Source organism: Lingula anatina, chromosome 2 (genome assembly GCF_051362555.1).
Source record: "Lingula anatina isolate TDL-2025a chromosome 2, LinAna3.0, whole genome shotgun sequence".
NCBI lineage: Eukaryota > Metazoa > Brachiopoda > Lingulata > Lingulida > Lingulidae > Lingula > Lingula anatina.
The window spans coordinates 44,652,556-44,672,032 of record NC_141768.1 but is presented as its reverse complement, the minus strand read 5'-3'; the positions used below and the strand labels follow the sequence as shown (position 1 = coordinate 44,672,032).

At 38.6% G+C, this 19,477-nt stretch overlaps 1 protein-coding gene across 1 annotated transcript; it reads right to left on the bottom strand.

Annotated features, from left to right (window-relative positions):
* Positions 1–349: 349 nt before the first annotated feature.
* LOC106170864 (BMP-binding endothelial regulator protein) lies at positions 350–18,138 on the bottom strand. Its single transcript, XM_013550858.2, has 13 exons — positions 17,792–18,138; positions 16,137–16,222; positions 11,740–11,842; positions 9,399–9,481; positions 9,022–9,112; positions 7,006–7,088; positions 6,099–6,198; positions 5,767–5,876; positions 5,387–5,524; positions 4,976–5,132; positions 2,755–3,442; positions 2,238–2,416; positions 350–1,864 (listed from the first exon to the last, which is right to left on the bottom strand). The coding sequence occupies exons 1-12, from the start codon at positions 18,006–18,008 to the stop codon at positions 2,275–2,277; spliced, it is 1,998 nt and encodes a 665-aa protein (XP_013406312.2). The 5' UTR covers positions 18,009–18,138; the 3' UTR covers positions 350–1,864; positions 2,238–2,274.
* Positions 18,139–19,477: the final 1,339 nt, after the last annotated feature.

Below are 19,477 nucleotides of genomic sequence, written 5' to 3'. Positions count from 1 at the left end.
TGGGCATCACCAGTGTCCCCCATCTTTTTGCAAACCCCATTACGCTTTGAATCCCACGTATATTGCAGCAGTTAGGAATAATTTTTTTATTATCCCAATACATAACGCAGGCGGAGAATGGCAAGTGCATAGATGCCGTTCTCTATATATAGTGTACTTATAAAAAGAAAAATAATAAAGACACACTTTGCTAACATTTAAATCGCGCTTTCCTCATATTTTCAAACATTGTGAATGTTTAGGGAAAGTTGACAAGTTGCTTTTAAATGGGGAATTAAATGTCTTTGTTCATTAAAAACGCTGACGTGAATGTTGAACCAGCAGAAAGCTGGAAAACAATACAAGACACTTTTCAACACTGATAATTGCTTTTATTTTTATATAATTCCGTAAACAGTGATCTTCAGTTCTCAAAATACATCATTGTGCAAATTCTCAATTATAAAAATGAATGACATGAATAGTGAATGACTTAATGTATTTTCATATATAGTCACCAATTCTAATATCCAATGCTTAGAACTTGAAGAGTAAAATAGGCTGCACTGAGGGAATAAATTACAAGGGTAATACATAGCTTAAGGAATATATTTGTATATCTATACATTTACAAAAAGTAAGTGATATGTACAGGTGGATCATAAATACAGATAATCTTACATATAATATATATCTAGGATTTTTATTTACAAATTGCTCATAAATATAGAAGAATGTATATTATATAATATATATTATATACTTAGGTGGCATGTACAAATTTGCCATAAATAGTAATAGTTGGTAAAAGGATATATATTTATTTATGTAGTGGTGAAAAACATAATAAGTATTTACAATGCATTGTTTCATGAATAAAAATAATTTAGAATCAAAATTAATATTCTTGTGATCTATGTACTACTTACAGTATTGTTAAGATGTTGAGAGAGAGTGAGGAGGGGATCACTGTACAGTATATTGTATATTTCTAAAAAGACATTTGGCCTTCTCAGAACATGTATTAAAAGTTATTTGATCAGTTCTTAAAAGTTAAATAAAAAAGCAATACATGTAGTGTATTTTTATCATAGAACTTTTTTCTTTGACAAACAGCAAAATCGTTTCTGACATCTCAATATAAATCAAAACCTGCCAGACAAATCCGTAATTCCAATTATAAAAGACTATCACCCAATATATATAATTGTTTGTAGATAAATATGAAAAATAATTAAACCAAGTCTCTAAATCCATTTGATAGACAGACCTGAAAGTGTATCCATGTACATGTGGTAATGAGTCTCATATATATATATATAAAACAGGAGACACTCCTAATAAAACAATATTTTACAGAAAAAATTAATGCTGATAAAATCTCAGATTTCAGTAGCAATACAATATCATATTAGCTATACTAGGCAAGACTTACTGACTTTAAATTGAGTATTTTTCAAGTTAAGCTGCATTGATGCGGATTGCAGTTGCTGAGACAAGCAACACAATACCGGTTGTGACACTACATCTTCTCAGAAGATGTGTCATTGGCGACGTTGATTGAATCCTAACGACTATTAAGTATAAAATAAAACATATTTTCTTTCAACAACAGGGCATAAAATTACTGCTTAGCACCAACTATGGTTTCTACTTTAGCACAAGATTGTCTGAAGACTGGGAATAAAGTTATTTTCCTGAAGCGACGTTTTAATTTAGTTATTCCCACTGCCGCAATGCAATGTTTTTCTTAAGAATAACACGAAAGGCGTGGACAGGGAAGCACCAGGTAATATATCATCGCTGTGGTCATGAGATTACGGTGAGGTAGGAAATATCACAGGTCTCTGACGTCACATCACAGCACCACGAGGTCGGAAAATACCTGTGAAGAAAATTATATGTAATTAGCAAAATTAGTCGCGCCATAATTTGAGTCAGTCGGGAGTTAAATGCTTGCGATGCCGCCGAGTCTTACTGTGTTTAGTCTTCATAATAAATGAGTTAAAGATATTTCAATCAACAAGTCAGATATTTCTTAATGATATGATTTCTTAATGATTTCTTAATGGTAATAATTCTTACTTTCTTCACTTTCCATTACAGGTGTTTATGTTATTGCAATTAATGTTACTATTACAATAAAGTGATAAAAATGTGCGTATCAAAGGTCGATTTTAAGGGCAATTGTAGTTCCCCTTCTAAAAAGAACAAGGGGGAAATGAAGCACTGAATGAGTCATAAAAAGCAAAGCTTACTTTAATATTCCAATGGCGAAAACACGGTTGAGTTACGTCACCGGGATCCCTTGCACGTTGTTTGACTATAGTCAATCTTAACGCCCTTGCGCTCACACTCACGAGCGTACGCTTTCAGAGATTCACACACGCAATTCTGTCGAGAACTGGGACACTCACACATGTCTGTAATACAAGACCTGTGAAGAAAAATAATATATTCAGTTAGATTCATGTATTTATACCAAAGCTCAAGTGTGTATTGTTTGATGTATATCTTTAAGCAGGGCAGGCCTGAATAATTTCTATTCCTTCTTCGTCAAATACTTCGTGTACAATCATGTTTACAAGTGCTGTAGCCCTACTTGGGCTTAGCAAATGATAATGATAACAGAAATAATGACAAAAATAACAACACTACTACTACTATGTATAACTAATAATAATGATAACAACAGAAGTAATTTTGCTGGTGATTATCGGGGATTATTTCTGAAAAGCAAGGAGAATTTCATTGATGTCTTGATATTATACTGACCTGTAATAATGCTTCACTGGCACCTTAGAACGGCATTGGGAGAACACTTGTCCCTTAAGAATGCTGCATTCTTCGGCGGCTCTGGTTTTCTTCGTGAAATCGTTGTTACACGATGCATCGTATCTGTTCTTCTTGCCTCTTGATCTTTTCTTTGCGTGTGATTTGTAACAAGATTTTCTGCTGCCTATGCGCCAGGAGTTTCCAAATTTATCCGCATTTAGATAGAGTCCTCCTTTCTTACCCTTGAAATCATCTGCTTCGATTCCGTTGTAATTTCCACACAGTCCACACATTTTACTTTTGTATTTCGCCGGAACTGCGACCTCGACGTAACTGTCGCCATCCCAAATCACTTTGAGTCCAACATTAGTCCGTACGATGACGGAATATCCGCTCTTCATTACAGAGAACGCCCCCAGCTTCACATGCGGAATGTCCACTTTTTTATTGTCCACTTTAATGACTAAATTTTGCTGGAGAACTATTTTTGTTTTTCCCAGGTGGATGCTGACTCGGTTTGTCCATGCGAAAGAGTGGGTGGATCGGGCGTGGTTTTGCACGCGGACGGAGAAGGAGTTATTTGCACAGTCCTGGGCCAACACGTAGCGACACGTGCCTTGGAAGTTGAAAATTCGCCCGTCGAAGGTCCGGTAGTGGGGGTCCCCGAAGACAGCGCACACTGCATCTTCTGAATTTATTTAAAAAAAATTAACATGAAAAAAATATATTATATTCAAACAGATAGAAGTTATTCACTTTCCCACGATTAATCCAAATTTGAAAAATAAGAGAAACCCACACACAAAATATTAATAAGAGAAACACACACACGCAAACACAAGATAATAATAATAAAACAAAGGGACATATATAAATGAAAGTAAATAGAAAAGTAAAAGCAAGCACAACTTGTAATACGATCCTACTGATGTTCAAACTTCATTATAAAGATTTTGAATACCAAATTCATAATATTCACTTTTGATTATTTTAACTTATTTCATTTTTTAATTCACATTTATTAGACTATCTATTTATAAAAACCATTATGGTCATTATCATTTTACTTCATTTCTTCATTTTTATTACTCTTATTAATATTTATTAATTAACTTCATGCATTATGTTTCGAAACTACCGCATGTCGTCTCTCACCAGATAACCAACGTTCTTTATAGTAATTAATAGCCAGATAGACAGGCGACTGATGAATTAGGTCTTCAGACATAAAGAGTCATGGAACTGTTATCCTCTCCTGACTTACTGACTTGCCAATGATTACTGTTGGCGCCACCATAATACGCGACTCTTTTGGAAGTCGGTCGCCATAGCGGTCTGGTTAGCTGCCTTACATTACCATGATAACACGACTCAACAGAGACATAGATATAAGCCGCTGATGATGATTATGATTATAATTGTCGTAATGACTCTTAAGCACACATACGTTATTTGCTAAGTCGGAAATCCGTAGGCTGGGACAATGGTATTTTTGGTGGTACATAATATTTCGTTTCTAATTTTATCATCTATTCACATCTGTCCTTGCAGACTGACACGCGTTGTTGATATAGTCACCTGGTTTCTGTCATATTTTAAGATTTATCTAAAAAGACACGTCTGTATAAATAAAATGCCCCTCATAGGTTTTGTCTTTAATTATGTTGGAATTAAGTATTCTCTTTCAACTTAATTTTCTACTATGTAAGAAAATGTTTGCACAAAAATCTCTTTGGGTTAAAATTACACTCGTTGCACATGAATATCCAATTTATAAATGAAGCGTATTTTCTCTCTTCACGCAAAAAAAGAAAAAAATGAAAATGAAAAAAGACGAAATACTACCTTGATGGGGGGAGAAACGTATACTATTCCAATTGTCTTTTATTTTCTTACTAACCCCGAACTATTGAATTAATACGGGTCGTGCGGAGCACGCGAAACGAAATGACAAAAGACACACACACACACACACACACACGCAGTATGACAAAGAGACGAACGATCGAGCCCGAGTAATATATTTCCGTGCCCTGGTCCTGTCAACAACAGAAACCCATAACTTTTCCCACTTCAGATCATTTGGGTCACGATACCAACACCCCGGGTTTCATCTTCGCTATCTGCCTCTTTTCGCTGTATCTACTGCCTTTAAGTGCACGGTCCATCCAATAGAACGAACTCTGGTGACGACATTTTAAATAATAAATCTGAAACTCACCTTCTACACATTTTGGGCAGCACTGTCCATACACCATCTGGAGGCGGTGGTTGGGGGGACACTCCAGTCGGTTGCTGCACTGTTCTAGCTCGCACTTGCTGGAACCATTGTCACAGGTGCAGGTGGTGCAGAGATCTGGCTTCCATGTTGCTCGATGCTGTAATAGTTAACATGTCGTGATTGATCAAATATAATTCAGAGGATGAGGATAGCTTAGAAGAACGTAGAAAGAACAAATAAACTTCTATAACGTTAGTCTTACCTGACTGAATGTTATATTATTTCTTTTTTTATTGATTTCAGATTTTTAATTTTTTTTTCGATAACGATGTCTTTATCATTTTTAATAATCAACTTGAATAATCAAATCTCAAATCTCAATCTGCCCAAGGTTTGATTTTATTTTCGTACCTCGTGAAGAACACCATTGTATTCGCACTTTTTCTTGGGTTTACACCTTGCACAGCAGGATCCCTCATCTCGTATAATCTCGTCCTCAGCGCACGTGAGTGGTGGACAAGTCTCGCTCTCACACACCATAGTTCCAGTCTGGAGACAATAAAATACCGATTATTCCAAAGCATTTGATGATCGCGTCATTCGTGAAAATTGTTCGTTTGAATTTGAATTTTCTTATAATTCAAACATCTTTTACCATTAACATTTTCAGTTGCAAAGACAAAAAAAACTTGGTGAGAGTTTCCTTAATTTAATTTCTGCAAATTATTAAATCTACATGTAGAATAACATTAGTTCATTCTGAATGCTAAAATGTATATCCTATCAATTACCTTGCAAGTACAACCCGTGCACTTATCCAGCGGCATGTACTGGCCCTCCTTGTACACCTTGTATCTGAATAAACAGCGCGTCTTCCCCAAGTCGAAAAACGTCCTTGAACCTGCAGAGAATCAGTCACAATTTCGATATAATTATATTTTTGTGGTCAAGTAAACAATTTCATCAAAAATATAAGTACTTTTTTATTGCAGACAATTGGCTCAGTAAAGCGCAAAGGATGCTACTAAACTAAAAATTTGGTTCTCACGGAATACAAAAATAGAAACATTAAAAAGAAATCAAATAAGAAAGAAACCAGATATATAGCGAAATATATTCTTACCATTACAGCGTGGGCAGCATGTTCCTTTTGGTGTGTAAATGACCTCAGGTGGACAGTTTAAAACTGGACATGCACGTTTACTGCATTGAACATTTCCTTTCTAAAAAACACAAAATTAAATACGTGTTGAAAATAATAAAAATAAATCAAACAAGATCGGCATGCTTGCCGTCGTGTCGGGTTTACAAATAGAAATTAACTTTTGATAACAAACACGACTTCCACTTTAGATGGCTTTTCACACACAACTGTTGGGTGAATATGTCGCCTTTTTTATTGTTTGACAGACTTTCAGCTGGCGCAGTGCAGCGAGGGAAGACGGCTGACCCGCGTGAAAAGAGACCTTAGTATCTGAAAATTGCGCTTTTATCTCGACTAATACCTCGCCCAACGCACCTTTTCATTCCCTGTTGGAATTTCGGTAATAAATTACCGTGGCATTGATTAAACTCTGCCTAAAGCTAGGTAGCCCGAATGCTTAGCCATGTTTGGAAAAGATAAACTAAGTGTGTTTTAAACCTCTGCGACTGAAGTGTCAGCTTAGTGCTGCAAGGACCTCGTGTTTACCGACATGGCTTACCTACCAGCGCATTGGCAACAGGGTGAGAATCGATTTCTGATAAGAATGTCAATAATAATCAAACTGAGTTTATATTCTTACACAAATCCGTGGGCAAACAAGGTGAAATATGCGCTCATTTTCTCAAGCACTACCACATACGTAGTTAATTTATGCATAGTTTGGAAATATTTTCAACGGACTTGGTTGGTGGAGTTTGGGATAAAACATATGTTGGACCCTCGGTGTTGTGGTTGAGGGGAGATCGGAGTTCATCTGTTCGGTTCCAAGCTAACAGAATACTATTACTCGGTTTACTTTCTTGATTAAAACATTTTGACGACCTACCTTGCAGGTACATTGTGTACATGGGTCGGATTTCAGAGAAAAACTCTGCCCATTTCTATACATCTTCCCTTCCACGCTGCATCCTGAAAGAGAATACATTTGATTTGTGAATTAAGTTACGCAAGTTAAAAAGAGATTTAAAAATTGCGGATGCAAATCAATGTGCTTTATTTGGCTTTTTCTTTTCTTCTTTTTTTGGCTTTCTTGAAATGCTATAACAAATGATTTAATAGAGACGATATAACATTCTTAAACTTATTAGTTGCAGATAATCTCCTTTCTCTTCACTCTTAAAGATTGAGACGGCAAGGGGGCGGGGATAAACTTTTTCTCGTCGTCTCCCGATAAACTATGACCTACAAGATGAACCAAGGTCTCTGCTTTTTGAACGCAATGACAGGGGTTAAACATAAAATCGTCCCGTGTTTCTCGCTAGAGATCGCCCGCAGTGATATCATTCTGTATATTCTGTATATGTTTTGATCCTTCCTTTTGTCGAAGTATTTCGTTCAGCGGGCAGAGAAAAAAGATTCCGTGCCGTTGATGAGCAAGTGGCTCCCGGCTGCCGAACAGGATCAAACAAACCTGATCCCGCTCTCTTGTCTCTTTTCCCTAAACATTAGGTTCCAAGTTTAACCAACTGGAAACTTAACTACGGCTTCAAGTCGTCTCCTTAAGACGATATGGCAGTAAAGTCCTCCTTATCGGCATCTTCATTTATTTCTTTTTGAAAAGAAGACTAATTTGCTAAAATAGCACCCCCGAGTTTCAGAGCCTACTTGAAACCATCCTCAATTTTCAGAATGCCTATTGCCACTTCCGATAAATGCAACTAGAGGTTAACTCTGTGATTCAGGGCGTAAAATGGGAACGATATCGAGATGACATTCTGAACGGAAGTTTAAGATTACCCTAAACATGAACCCTCAGTAAAGTTCTGACCTTTTTGTTATCTGTCCATGGGCCATCTAATTGTAATTTCATTCACTTTATCGTTTCCGCAAATGGTTACACATTTATTTGACAGACTGGTCCTGTCTAAAAATGCTAGCTATAGGTCTGGAAAAGGGGAATATCTCTGATTTTAGTTTGATATCGCTAAATTGGCGACTTGTAATGGCGATCTTTCTTCGTTCGAAAGTTTGCTTGAACTTGAGAATTAGTTTTACTGAAAAAAGATTCAAATTGTTGAAAAAATTTTCATCTCCATTTAATTGTTCCAAAACCATACAAGTGTGACATTTTCAGTTGACCTTGGGACGCCGGGGGACAAATATTTGTATTGGATGTTCCTCGGTTTGATACTGTATGTAACAACATCTATATCCACTTCAGTTTCCGCATTTACCGCAGATGAATGGATAAACTAATATTTACCAGTCTGTTACTGGTATGCTTAATCGACCTAGTACACACGGGAGAAACGAACCTCGTTGAATTTGGCAGACAATAAATATAAGGAAAGAAACGTTCTCCAGTTTAAGGTAAATTGACCCGGGGCCAACCTGAGGGAAATGTTCATATGTGTTACAGTCATTTAACACGACTTTTAATTTTCTTCTTGTTGAATCTGACAACAGAATAGTTTCACAACAATTTGGGCATGTTTTTGTATGCACCCCTCACAATGTTAGCAGACGACGACCAAATTAGTGACCCTAATGAAATCCCAAAAATCCCGCCTCGGGTCCCGCAGAAACTAACTCCTCAATTTCTAATTGGGTACCAAATATTATATCACGGCTCCAGGGGAAATGTCTTTATCATTGTGGGGCATGTTTTGTAAACTGAAAAAGATACTTTCAGATGAAAAATCAAAACACAGAACAAGAGACCTACACCCAATATTTCGAAGTCGTCTATTTCTAATAGGGCACCAAATATTGGGAGGCGCCTTTCATAATACCCACATGCTTCAGGGGGGTTCCTTATCAAAGTAGGGTCATATTTTGTTAACTGAAAAATGTTATACTATTGAACAAGATAAGAAATCAAAACATTGAATCAAGTCCTTACCGTTGCACTGGGGACAACATTTCCCTGGCACTGGGACTGGGTTTGAACACGGCGCATAACACTGTCTTCTTGTGGCTGTCACTACTCCCGCCTTCATTAATAGATTTAAGACTTCATTTAGACAAAACTGATAGAAAATTTGGTGACAATAAACTAAAGATAATAATGATAATGAAGATAAAGTCCACCAAGTAATTTAGTGTTCATATATTTAGGGATGGTTAAAAACAATATTCAATTCTGTATATTTCTATCCTATTTTATGTAAATTTAACAAATAAATATTTCCACACACATACACACACTGCACGTGCATATACAAAAACATATCAATGTTTTCAAATTTATCGATCCTCTTTGGAATATTTCATACGTACAGAACAGTGGTATACTTGGCACGGATCTGCCGGATCCTTCCATTCCTTGCCACTCCGGTACTCTTTTCCTTTGTACGTGCATCCTGTGAAAGCAAAATTTAAAATGTAATAACAGGAAAAATTAATTTCACATTGTCTTCAGAACTAAGTCATATTGTGCATTGCTTTAAAGATGCAGTCAATTTTTGATACCATTACACTTCGTTCGGAAAATTTCACCATTTTCTTTTACCATAACCCGAATATGAAAATTCAGCAAAATATTTTTATTTATTTTCCAAGTGAGAAAGTTCTTCATTTCTATTATAACGCAACAGCATATCAATACTGTAAATTATGACTCGCCGGGGTCTTATGTGAAACACCTATACTAAACGGATTATGGAATTGAAAAAGTTGGTCGAGTTAATTATGGGTGGTACCGCCATCTAAAACCTTTATTCATCCAAAACTGTTTCTTAAACCATGGTATTTTTGCTTTAAAAAATACAAAAGATGCAATTGAAATGCTTGTTCAATTTGCAGCTTTTTTTCTTTTTTTTTTAGAAGAAAGGAGCACCTTATCTATGGCCGTCAGTGACTGTCTACCTGGTGTAATTCCAACCTAGTCTTAAAAGTCGCAACGCGTTTAGACAGTGCGTCCAACTTCTGTTGAAGAAAAACGATATATATTTCACTGTAATTTTGAATGGTAACTTTTAAGAGGCGCTGCGGTGGTTCCACGCAGAAGATGGCTGTATTTAGTCCCTTTAGAAAGACAAGAATGGAGAAATGCAATACAATGACAAGAATTACGCTATTTTTTGTGTGTGTGAGAACGGAGTATTTGGTTTCAGGCATTTCTATCTTAAAACGTTTTGCCTTCCGTATCTCAGGTCCGTATGTTTTATGTCATTTCTTTGTACTTAACGACTATCTTGTCGCTTGTGGTTCTCAAGTCACATCAGGTCACTCTCTTTTTTGACAGGTGGACAATATCCAAAATAACCATCATCCCAACTGTCCTTCACTTATTATCAAAATGAATAGAGATCTGTTGGTTGGACAATTAACATGACGACGTGAGATTACGGCGACATTAGCACTCAATTTAAGCGTTTGGCGTTGGGTGGCCGTGTACCTTGCTGACCAATTAGTCGCCTCACGTAAGTGACCAAGCTAAGCCATTAAATGTTCCGAGACAGATGCCCAGACACTCATTACATTAACGAGTCTGTGTTGATAGACGGTTAAAATACAATTTCAAGAAGTATACTATTTTCTTAGGATAAATTTTGGTGAAATGTGTTGTTCTTAGGTGGCGCTGCGGTAGTGTGAACTGCAAAAAGTCGTAAAAATTCTTCAAGTAGACTCACTTATCCCTAAAACCCAGGACCCCTTGAGAGTTAAGTGGGACCTATATTAAAGTTAAGTCTTTCCATTTGCACGCACACCCAGTTTCACCATCAATCTTCATCACCTTAAGGTGTCTTTATGGCTGATTTGAGAAAAAAAAAACCTACCACTGATAATATTTTACTTACAAGATACAAGTAATAGTGCTGCTGCTGTAACCGCTAAAATTCACTTTAACACATGTTCTCCATTATCATCATTCCCAAAAAACCTATCATTATTCAACTTGGACACATTTGCGGATAAGAGGACAAAAAATTTTCATGAGACCGAGTAGCGTAATAGAGCAGAGCACGCACGCCGCACCTGTCGCTATCTTCCAGTGTATCTAACAGTGAGTGTCGTAAACCGAGACAGCGGGATCGCTCTGCACGGGGAATCAAACTAAGCAAGATTTGGGACAACTTTTCCATCATCATCTTCTTCGGAATGTGTCCTCTGGGTCTTTATGGAAATTCGCACGTCATTTTGAACTAAATCTGTACCATTTTTCTGTCGTTGTGTTGGCACACCGTTCAGTTCAGACACGAAGAGGGAATAACCAGTTTTGTGTACGGAAAGGTATTCTACGAAACTGCAACGCTGATATTTTTAATCTATTATATTTTTCTTGAGGTGATGTTCATGCCAGTGGTAGCATGCTGATATATCATGTGGGCGTGAGCACATAACAAGACCAATCATGTCATTTCTTCAAGCGACAAACCATCAAATGAGGCCAAGAGCCATCGCGTTCTAAAATCAACTTGATAAACAGAGCAAAGTAGTCTTGCGAGGAAGACGTAAGCAACCTTCGCCTCATAGCCTGAGCCGGTGAATTTTCACCTCAGGTGCAAAAGGTGTTTTCGACCTTGTTCAAGCGCCTTTCTTATCCTAAGCTGAAAAACTGTCCCTGTTAGTTCCTATTACCTGTTGGACGGCACAGGAGGGTCATTTCGGTTCTTACCTTTGCAAAGATTACAGCACTGGTCCTTGGGCTTGTCGAACAGAACCATGTAGCAGCCCGTGTTAGTGGGACATCTCTCTCTGTCGCATTCCACTTTACCACCCTAAAATAATATACAATTAATTGACATAAATAAAATACCACTATTGCCATAACTTGGTAAATGAAAAAAAAAAAAAAAAAAAACTCGTCGATGACGATGCTTTTAAAAGCTTCTTAATAATACGGTCTACTAATTTAGTAATTACAGAATTAGATTCTGTTTTGCTGAGCCAAAATTGTTCCTCTGCTCATCTTTGGGTATTTCTTTTTTTTTTTTCGACTTTTAATTCTATTTGATATCAGGCGTGGTTTTATTGATAACACCTGGATAAATATTGAATGTGGACGTTTTTATTTTATTTATTTTTTGTGTCATCCTTACGAGATGGAGGGGGTTAGAGAAGGACTTTTTTTAGAAGTCAAGCTTTATCACCCAATCTTTGTCTCATGCAGCTAAATTTTGGAAATGAGGACTGTCTATTACCGGCTGTTTTGGTCTGCAAATAACTTTGTTGTCCAATTAATCTGTGGCGCCTGCGAATTATGGCAATGCAAGAGGAAATAGGGGCCGTGAAAGAAGGACAAATACACCAATTTCTCTCTAAATAAAGTCGCCATTTGTTACATAGTCCTAAGATTATGTTATGCAGTGAGAAATTATTATCCCCCTGTTATTACCATCACAAATCTAAACTAATCTCCGTGACCGAGTTTGGCTACATGGGTAAAAGTCAAGAAAATCACTATGTGTAATGATACAAAAAGCGGGCAAAGATCAAATAAATACTGTTGCTTTTTCGCGTAACGAGATTGTGAGTGAAAACAAATTTTGTGCAATCGTAAAGAAAACAAGGCCTTTTGTTGACGGGAAGTTTAGGTGGCCGAGTGGACGCAGGGCATCGCCGGCCGGCCTGTAGTCAACTCACTGTTACCCAATTTACTGCAATGAGAAATCGACTCGCTTTTGTGGCGTGTTTGGATTTTCGCTGCGTTGAAGATTAGGTAAAAACCAAACTTTCAGGCAGGTAGAATGGTGACTCCAGGGGAAGCCAAATTGCTAGTGTCAGACAAAGAATCTCCCACGATGTCCCAGTTTCCCCCTCCGGCTACAGACCGGCTTCATTTTATTGCAATTATGGTGCCGTACGATTTTATTAATTTTATATTACATTAATAAATAACTCGTTAAGTAGCAGCACGTTGTTTGCGGTGGGAGAATAATGACAGGAACAATGCACTCACTGTCAAGGAGCTTGTCCCTGTCTTTCCACATTACTATGTTTTTAGAGGCATCAACCGCGCTATGACAGCCGCCTTTCACTCGACCGGGCAAGAAAACTCGGGGAGTAATTTCCCGATAATTGCACCGCTCATAATCAATTCTTTGACCATAATGAAAGGTTATTATGAAGATGAAAGAAACAAGGTAGTGGTCTTTCTCTCCACTGCATCAGTCCTCGTGCATTATGTCACCCGAGCCATACGATCGCGACTTATTTCCATAGGTTGTGCCAACACGTAGCTGTCGCCGGCGCATGGTCAAGTCGCCCGGAAAATCCTATTGCCCTCTACTATAGAGGCGAATTCGGAGCTCAGAGGAAAAATCGAGCAAATTTTGCCTGCTGTTAAACTTGATGACCACTGTCCGGTGATGCTACTGTGTAATAAAAGAAACTGTGCTCGGTGCACCGATACGGCCTGTAGCGTACATAGAACAAAATTTAGTGAGATGTGTGAGGAAGCACTCTGCTCACGCTCCTGTACTGTCCAGACAGCTAGTTTTCTGTCTTTTTTATTCATCTAGACTGCTATAAATTCCTGAAGTACAACCTTGTGTGTCTGGAGTCCTTATGCGCACCGTAAAACATCCCCGTGCCTTACAATTTTCTCAACCACTTCGGTTTTCAAAGGTTGAAAAGGAAGCGCTCCATCAAAAAAATGGCCATTACGCGTGATAAGAGACGAGAAGAATTTTTATCCGAATCCATGCTGATTTGGGAAAAGTTACTGCTGTTACACCGCTTAGCTGCAACATCTGTTCCGTTTTGTGTTTGACAGACTTGTTTGAAAATTCGACTTGAAGCGGTTCACAGTTACAACATCCTTACCGACTGGATATGTAAGAATTTAAAAAAACCCGATGAATTTTTGTGTAATTCTATTAGAGGGTTTATGAATGCTTTCTGTCAACTCCAATAAGAATTATTCCTACTAAGAGTAAAAAAAATTAAGGACTTGAGCAAGAAGTCACAAAACTATCCGGTTTATTGAGTACGTTTTCTGATATTGCTTCCTTTCTTAATTATTCATTCAAATTATTTATTTTCGTAAAACACTTTGAACAAAGTCAGAAGTGCTACTCCCGACCGCTTTGGCGGGGCCTCTTTTGTTCATATATACTCTCTGGATTGGGAAGAAAATGAAAGGCGTCTGAACCACTAGTTTACATAAATATTTTCTAAATAACCAATGTGCATGCTGTGGGCAATTTCTGTCGGAGGAGTATTGTCTTTAAGAACTGCCTATTTCATTTTAATTGAGATTAAATTGGCAACATAAATAATCTACCTGCTTCCGACCTCTACGGGACAAAAAATAATACACCTATTTCAGACATGCGATTAATAATTTTGATTATAAATTAGATTCCGGCAAGATGTTTTCTTTACCTTCGTAAAGTAATTACTTGGGCCTAATAAAGGCCATAAAATTGACTACATCTTCTCTAAATCTCATAAGTTAACATACACACGGTAAATTCAGTTCAGGAATTAGTATCGCTTAGTCAAACAAATGCGGAGATGGAAAGTGTCCCAGTGTTCGCAATACAATGACCACATTCCCACCTCGGCTGACCACTCAATAAACGGTCAACACTTCTCTGGACATTATCAACAAAGCAAAAAATACAACATTACGACCCGTCGGCTGACTGCTACCCAGGGAATTGTGCCTCGGCCTTTCAGGGGTATTTATAATCGCTAGCGGCAAGGATTTCCCCGTGTTTGATTAAAAGAAGTTACAAGTGTGCTTCATTCTACAAACACGATGTGCTGACAAAGCTACGCGTATGTTCTCAGCGATTGTATTCGATTGTTAGATCAGCGAAATACACGGGCCCGAGAGGCCTTGTAAATTGGGAAAATTGATCGCCTGTATAGAAATCGCCTTTGGAAATTTAAATAAAGAAAACATTTAGCACGTGTTTTACATCATAAGCTTTATGTATGTCTGTCTATGTATCTCCCTACACATATATCAAACACAATACGTGTGCCAATTTCCAGACTTAAAACTGTGAATCGGCAGTTTATATTGTCGACCATTACCACACCTTACTAGACTTTCCCCATTATCTTAGCCCAGGCATGATCGCATTTATCATGAACTGATATCTGTCCCGTTGTAGACAGTCCGTCTAGGTTGTTAACTTGCCCCCCTATGCGACACTGGGAGCCAAACAAGGGACATTATCCAAGGGCCCCGAAACTCCCGCGGGTCGCCAGTGATAAGCGAACGGGAGAAACAATACTGTCACACACATAGTGCTCGACGCAACGGTCTGTGTCTACGCTACAGACAGAAGTTATACCTAGAAAGCATAACAACCAAAAGGCGAGAGCACAAATTAGACGCAATAAGAGATGCGCTAATAACCTCTTGCCTCCTCCTGCGCCAAGTAACCCGTGAAGTCACCCCCACCCCCTATTTCTTATCCTTAACAAGCTCTCTCTTCACCTGAACATTCAATTAACGGTGTAAAGATAGTGCGCGGCTCTTCACCACTAGGCGTGAATTACTGGCACGCGACGATCTAATCCCTTGGGGCTCACAATAGATTCCGAACACTTGAGATTTGCTGTGATACAACGCCGTGGCTGAGATATGGGGTGAAAAACTGTGTGTTCTTTTCACTAAACCCGACCATTAAAGCACAATGGGCAAAACAAATTACAAGGTGGTGGAAAATGGACGTAAATTGCCAGTTAAAACGAGGAATAAAATATGTGCAGATGATACGTATTAAATGAGGACAATTTCACGCATTTAACACCGGCCCCCGAAAGGTTAGAGATTGTTTCATTATATATTTCCCCGCGCGGGAAAAGCAAGAGATGTCATGCAATGCTAAAATGGGGGCAAGTGAAGGCCAGAGAAGACTAAATGTGTAATTTGCGTGTGATAGTTTAAACCTTCACTTGTTTTCCACAACTGTTCTTTTTTCTTTCATCCTACTAAAAGGTATAGCAAACAACCATTGAATAAAAAATGAGTAATTTCACTTGAAAAGAACTGCCCACTTTTTTTCTCCGATTTTAAAGTTTCTTTATTAAAAATGACACTTGTCGACTTACCTTACACACGCATTTGATGCACGGGTCCGTAGAAATTCCTTTTACTATGACTTCTTCTCCTTCATTCTCGCACGCTAAACTGGAGCCTGATATAAACAAATAGCTTTGAGGAATGATATTGCAACATACATGCAGTTTACTCAAAATAGGCATAAACATTGACGATGTAATGCACTCTAAATATTTGACCAAGCCGCTGGGGCCGTCATAAAAGGAACGGGATATTTAGCTTCTCGTGGTTTAGTCTTTGACCTTTGCCACATTCAAAGTGGCAATTTGTAGGGTACTTGCTGGTATATCAAGAGCGTGGTGGACCAATCAGTCCATTAAGTAAATCATCAAGTGCAACCGGGGGGAAGATCGAGCATGGCGGCTAGAAGGCCTAAATGTTATCAGGCTCGATGCTTCTGTGATTTATATGGTAGACCGCGTGAGTTAGGGGCTGATGAGACCGTCTGATATTATCGTTCTGATGTTGTTACGCTGGAATTTACCTTAGTATCTCTGCCAGCACACATATATGTATATATATAAAGTGCGTGGTATGCATTGTATACGCCTGGTCTGATTGTGACTAACTGGAAGGGGGGGGAGACGAAGGGACAGCACGCTTCGGTATTCTTAATACTCTGATTGAATACGACCGGGCCCGCTCTCTTGATCTACCTGCACCCCAATGGTAACCAGACCCCTTACTTTTTTATTCAAAAATATTTTACCTCTGGTTTAGTGGGTAACTTAATAGCACCCCGGGCGTAATTACGGACAAAGATGATAATAAATAACCGGGTAAACGACAGTTTGTGAATTTTACTTTATGGCTGCCTTGTCACGGAAAGAAATGGTAAAACGTTGAAGGTGACAGGGGCAGTGAAATAGATCCTCCACATAGAATAGGGGCCCATTAATTCGCTCATTGGCGATCATTGCAACTTCCCCATGTAGCAATTGGACGTTGTGTCATTCTGTGCTCGGTTTGTGTAACGCAAGCACGTCTGAATCGTGTTCTTATGTCTACCACATGTTCATCCCCCATACATGATAGTTAAGCGATCTCTCTTTACCGTACAGGTGCAACTGACGACTCGGGACAAAGCTCGCTGCGCGCCAACAATATTTTTTCTATTTTACCTATCTTCCCTCGGTTGGATTCTTTTCAGGTATTTTTACCAGCTGGAGGTGACAGTCCAGTTTGCTGTCTCTTTAAAAGTCGCTAAGTAGCTGAAGGCAAACGATATTTCTCCATTAAAGGGGTCGCTTTTAAGGCTTGAAGGCAAGACTAATGCACTGTCGAGATGGGCAAAACTGCACATGTCAAATATTACAGCATCAAGGTGACGCGTCCATGGCCCCCCGTAGTACAGACGCTGTCGACCGAGATGGGACTCTCTCTCTCGGGGAACATCTATCACCCATCCTCGCCAGCCAAGTGGCCGTCACGGAGAAAGAGAGTTAAATATATACACAATCCATTGAATTGTGCCTCGAGTTTTCAAGTTTTTTTCCACCTCAAAATAATAGACGCGTGCCACTCTTTTGACAGCCTAAAAAGTTAGGTCGTGTTTTCTTTGGCAAAGGGGAACAAAAACATCCCCACACGTGCACCAATTTTAAACGCTACACAAAAATACTAATCCGTAGCCGAGTTTACTCACCTGCGATCATTTGCGTCGTGGTAGTCCGGATCAGAAAAATACTGGTGACAAAAATACACAGCTGAACTGCTATGTGATCCAGGTATGCCATTACAGTTTGTCCGCCTGGGTCACTGGTTAATAAGTGAATTATTCCCAATAAATAAAATAAATAAGTAATGGTCGGAGCACTGTGACCGTATCTGGACTCCAACTTTGTCGTCGTAAAATAACTCATTGAGAAGCTATGCGGTGGCTTTATAAGTCCTCAAATGAATCCCTTCGAAAAGTCCATTTTGTCCCCCAGTCCCTATCGTTCTTAATCTGGTTAACTGACTGCACTAGCTCGCCCGACAGACTGCCTGCGCCAAATAACCGGATGGTGTTTTAAACCTGTGAGGGGGGAAAGGCACCTATGGCTGCACGAGGTGACGCTTGGTCGACCACCATTTAATCATCCTACTAGATAAACATTACAAGGGTGCATCAGATAATATTGTGTGGGCATTGCTTTACTTCCATGTCATCCTTGTATTTACTTGGGAATATTCTGTTACCAAAATACGCGTGGTATTTTTCTGGTGTCGCGCGTCGAGGACCCCTCGCGAGCCCCATAGCGCTGCTTGTAAATGGGACAATTCGGTTTAACTTTAAAGAAATGGCTTCTTTTCTTTCCTATTCAAAACTTTGAGTAAAAATGCCCAAGAGGAAGAAGCAAGGTGTAGTTCGACCCTCTTTTATTAACTTAATTCGATTGGAAACTCTTCGTGTTTGCCTAAGAATTAACAGTTGTACCTAACTTGTCATATTTATGTAGACGCGGTTTTTAATCTCATTTAAGAAGACAACATCGGTGTTAGGAAACTTTTGTGCCATCACGCATCTAAAGGCGACTAAACCACTTGAAAAAGACTTGTCTGTTCAAGCAATCAAAACCCGTGTATTGAAGTTTCAACGGAAGATAAAAACAAACACTTAGGCCTAGAGTGGGGCGCCGGAGAGCGCGGACGAGAGAATAATAGATGTATCGAAACAACGCAGTCTTACAGCCTACCTAAACAAGGTGGACTGACGACAGAAAACAGGGCCACCCCACAGGCTGGACAATGGGGAAGCACAATTTGGAAATTACTTTTTGTCGCTTCTGCTGAAATTAGACGAAATATTTTATCGCAAATTGAAAAACCAATTATGTCAGTTTCTTAACATGGCTGAGCGTTGTACAATGACAGAACAAGGCATAGTTTTCATCTTGTATGTCCCTTTTTAACAAACGTTAGCGTTGTCTTGATTCAATATTCTCATGAATAGAGCAGACGATATGCAAATATTACAAAGAAAACTGGATACTGTAAAGTAACAATATTTATTCTATCTTTAACTATTTACGGTTGTCACTTCACGTTTCCCGTGTACATTTCAGCGATGAGGAAGATAAAGTGCGATTAGGATTCACGGTATTTTTGTCCCTTACAAATGGTTTCTTCCTTTTGATGTAAAAGAGGAAAACTATAGAAATATTCTTCGGATCACCTGAGTGCGTATTTCCTTTCACTAAAATGAAACAATACTGTCGATAACAGTCGTGCATTGTATCTTACCTGTTAACGGGCTTCAGCGCGCTAACCAAGTTTAAACACAGAAGTCAGTGGGAGAGCTAGGCTACATGCATTTATTCCATGATACACTCCGTCCTTTACTATGGCA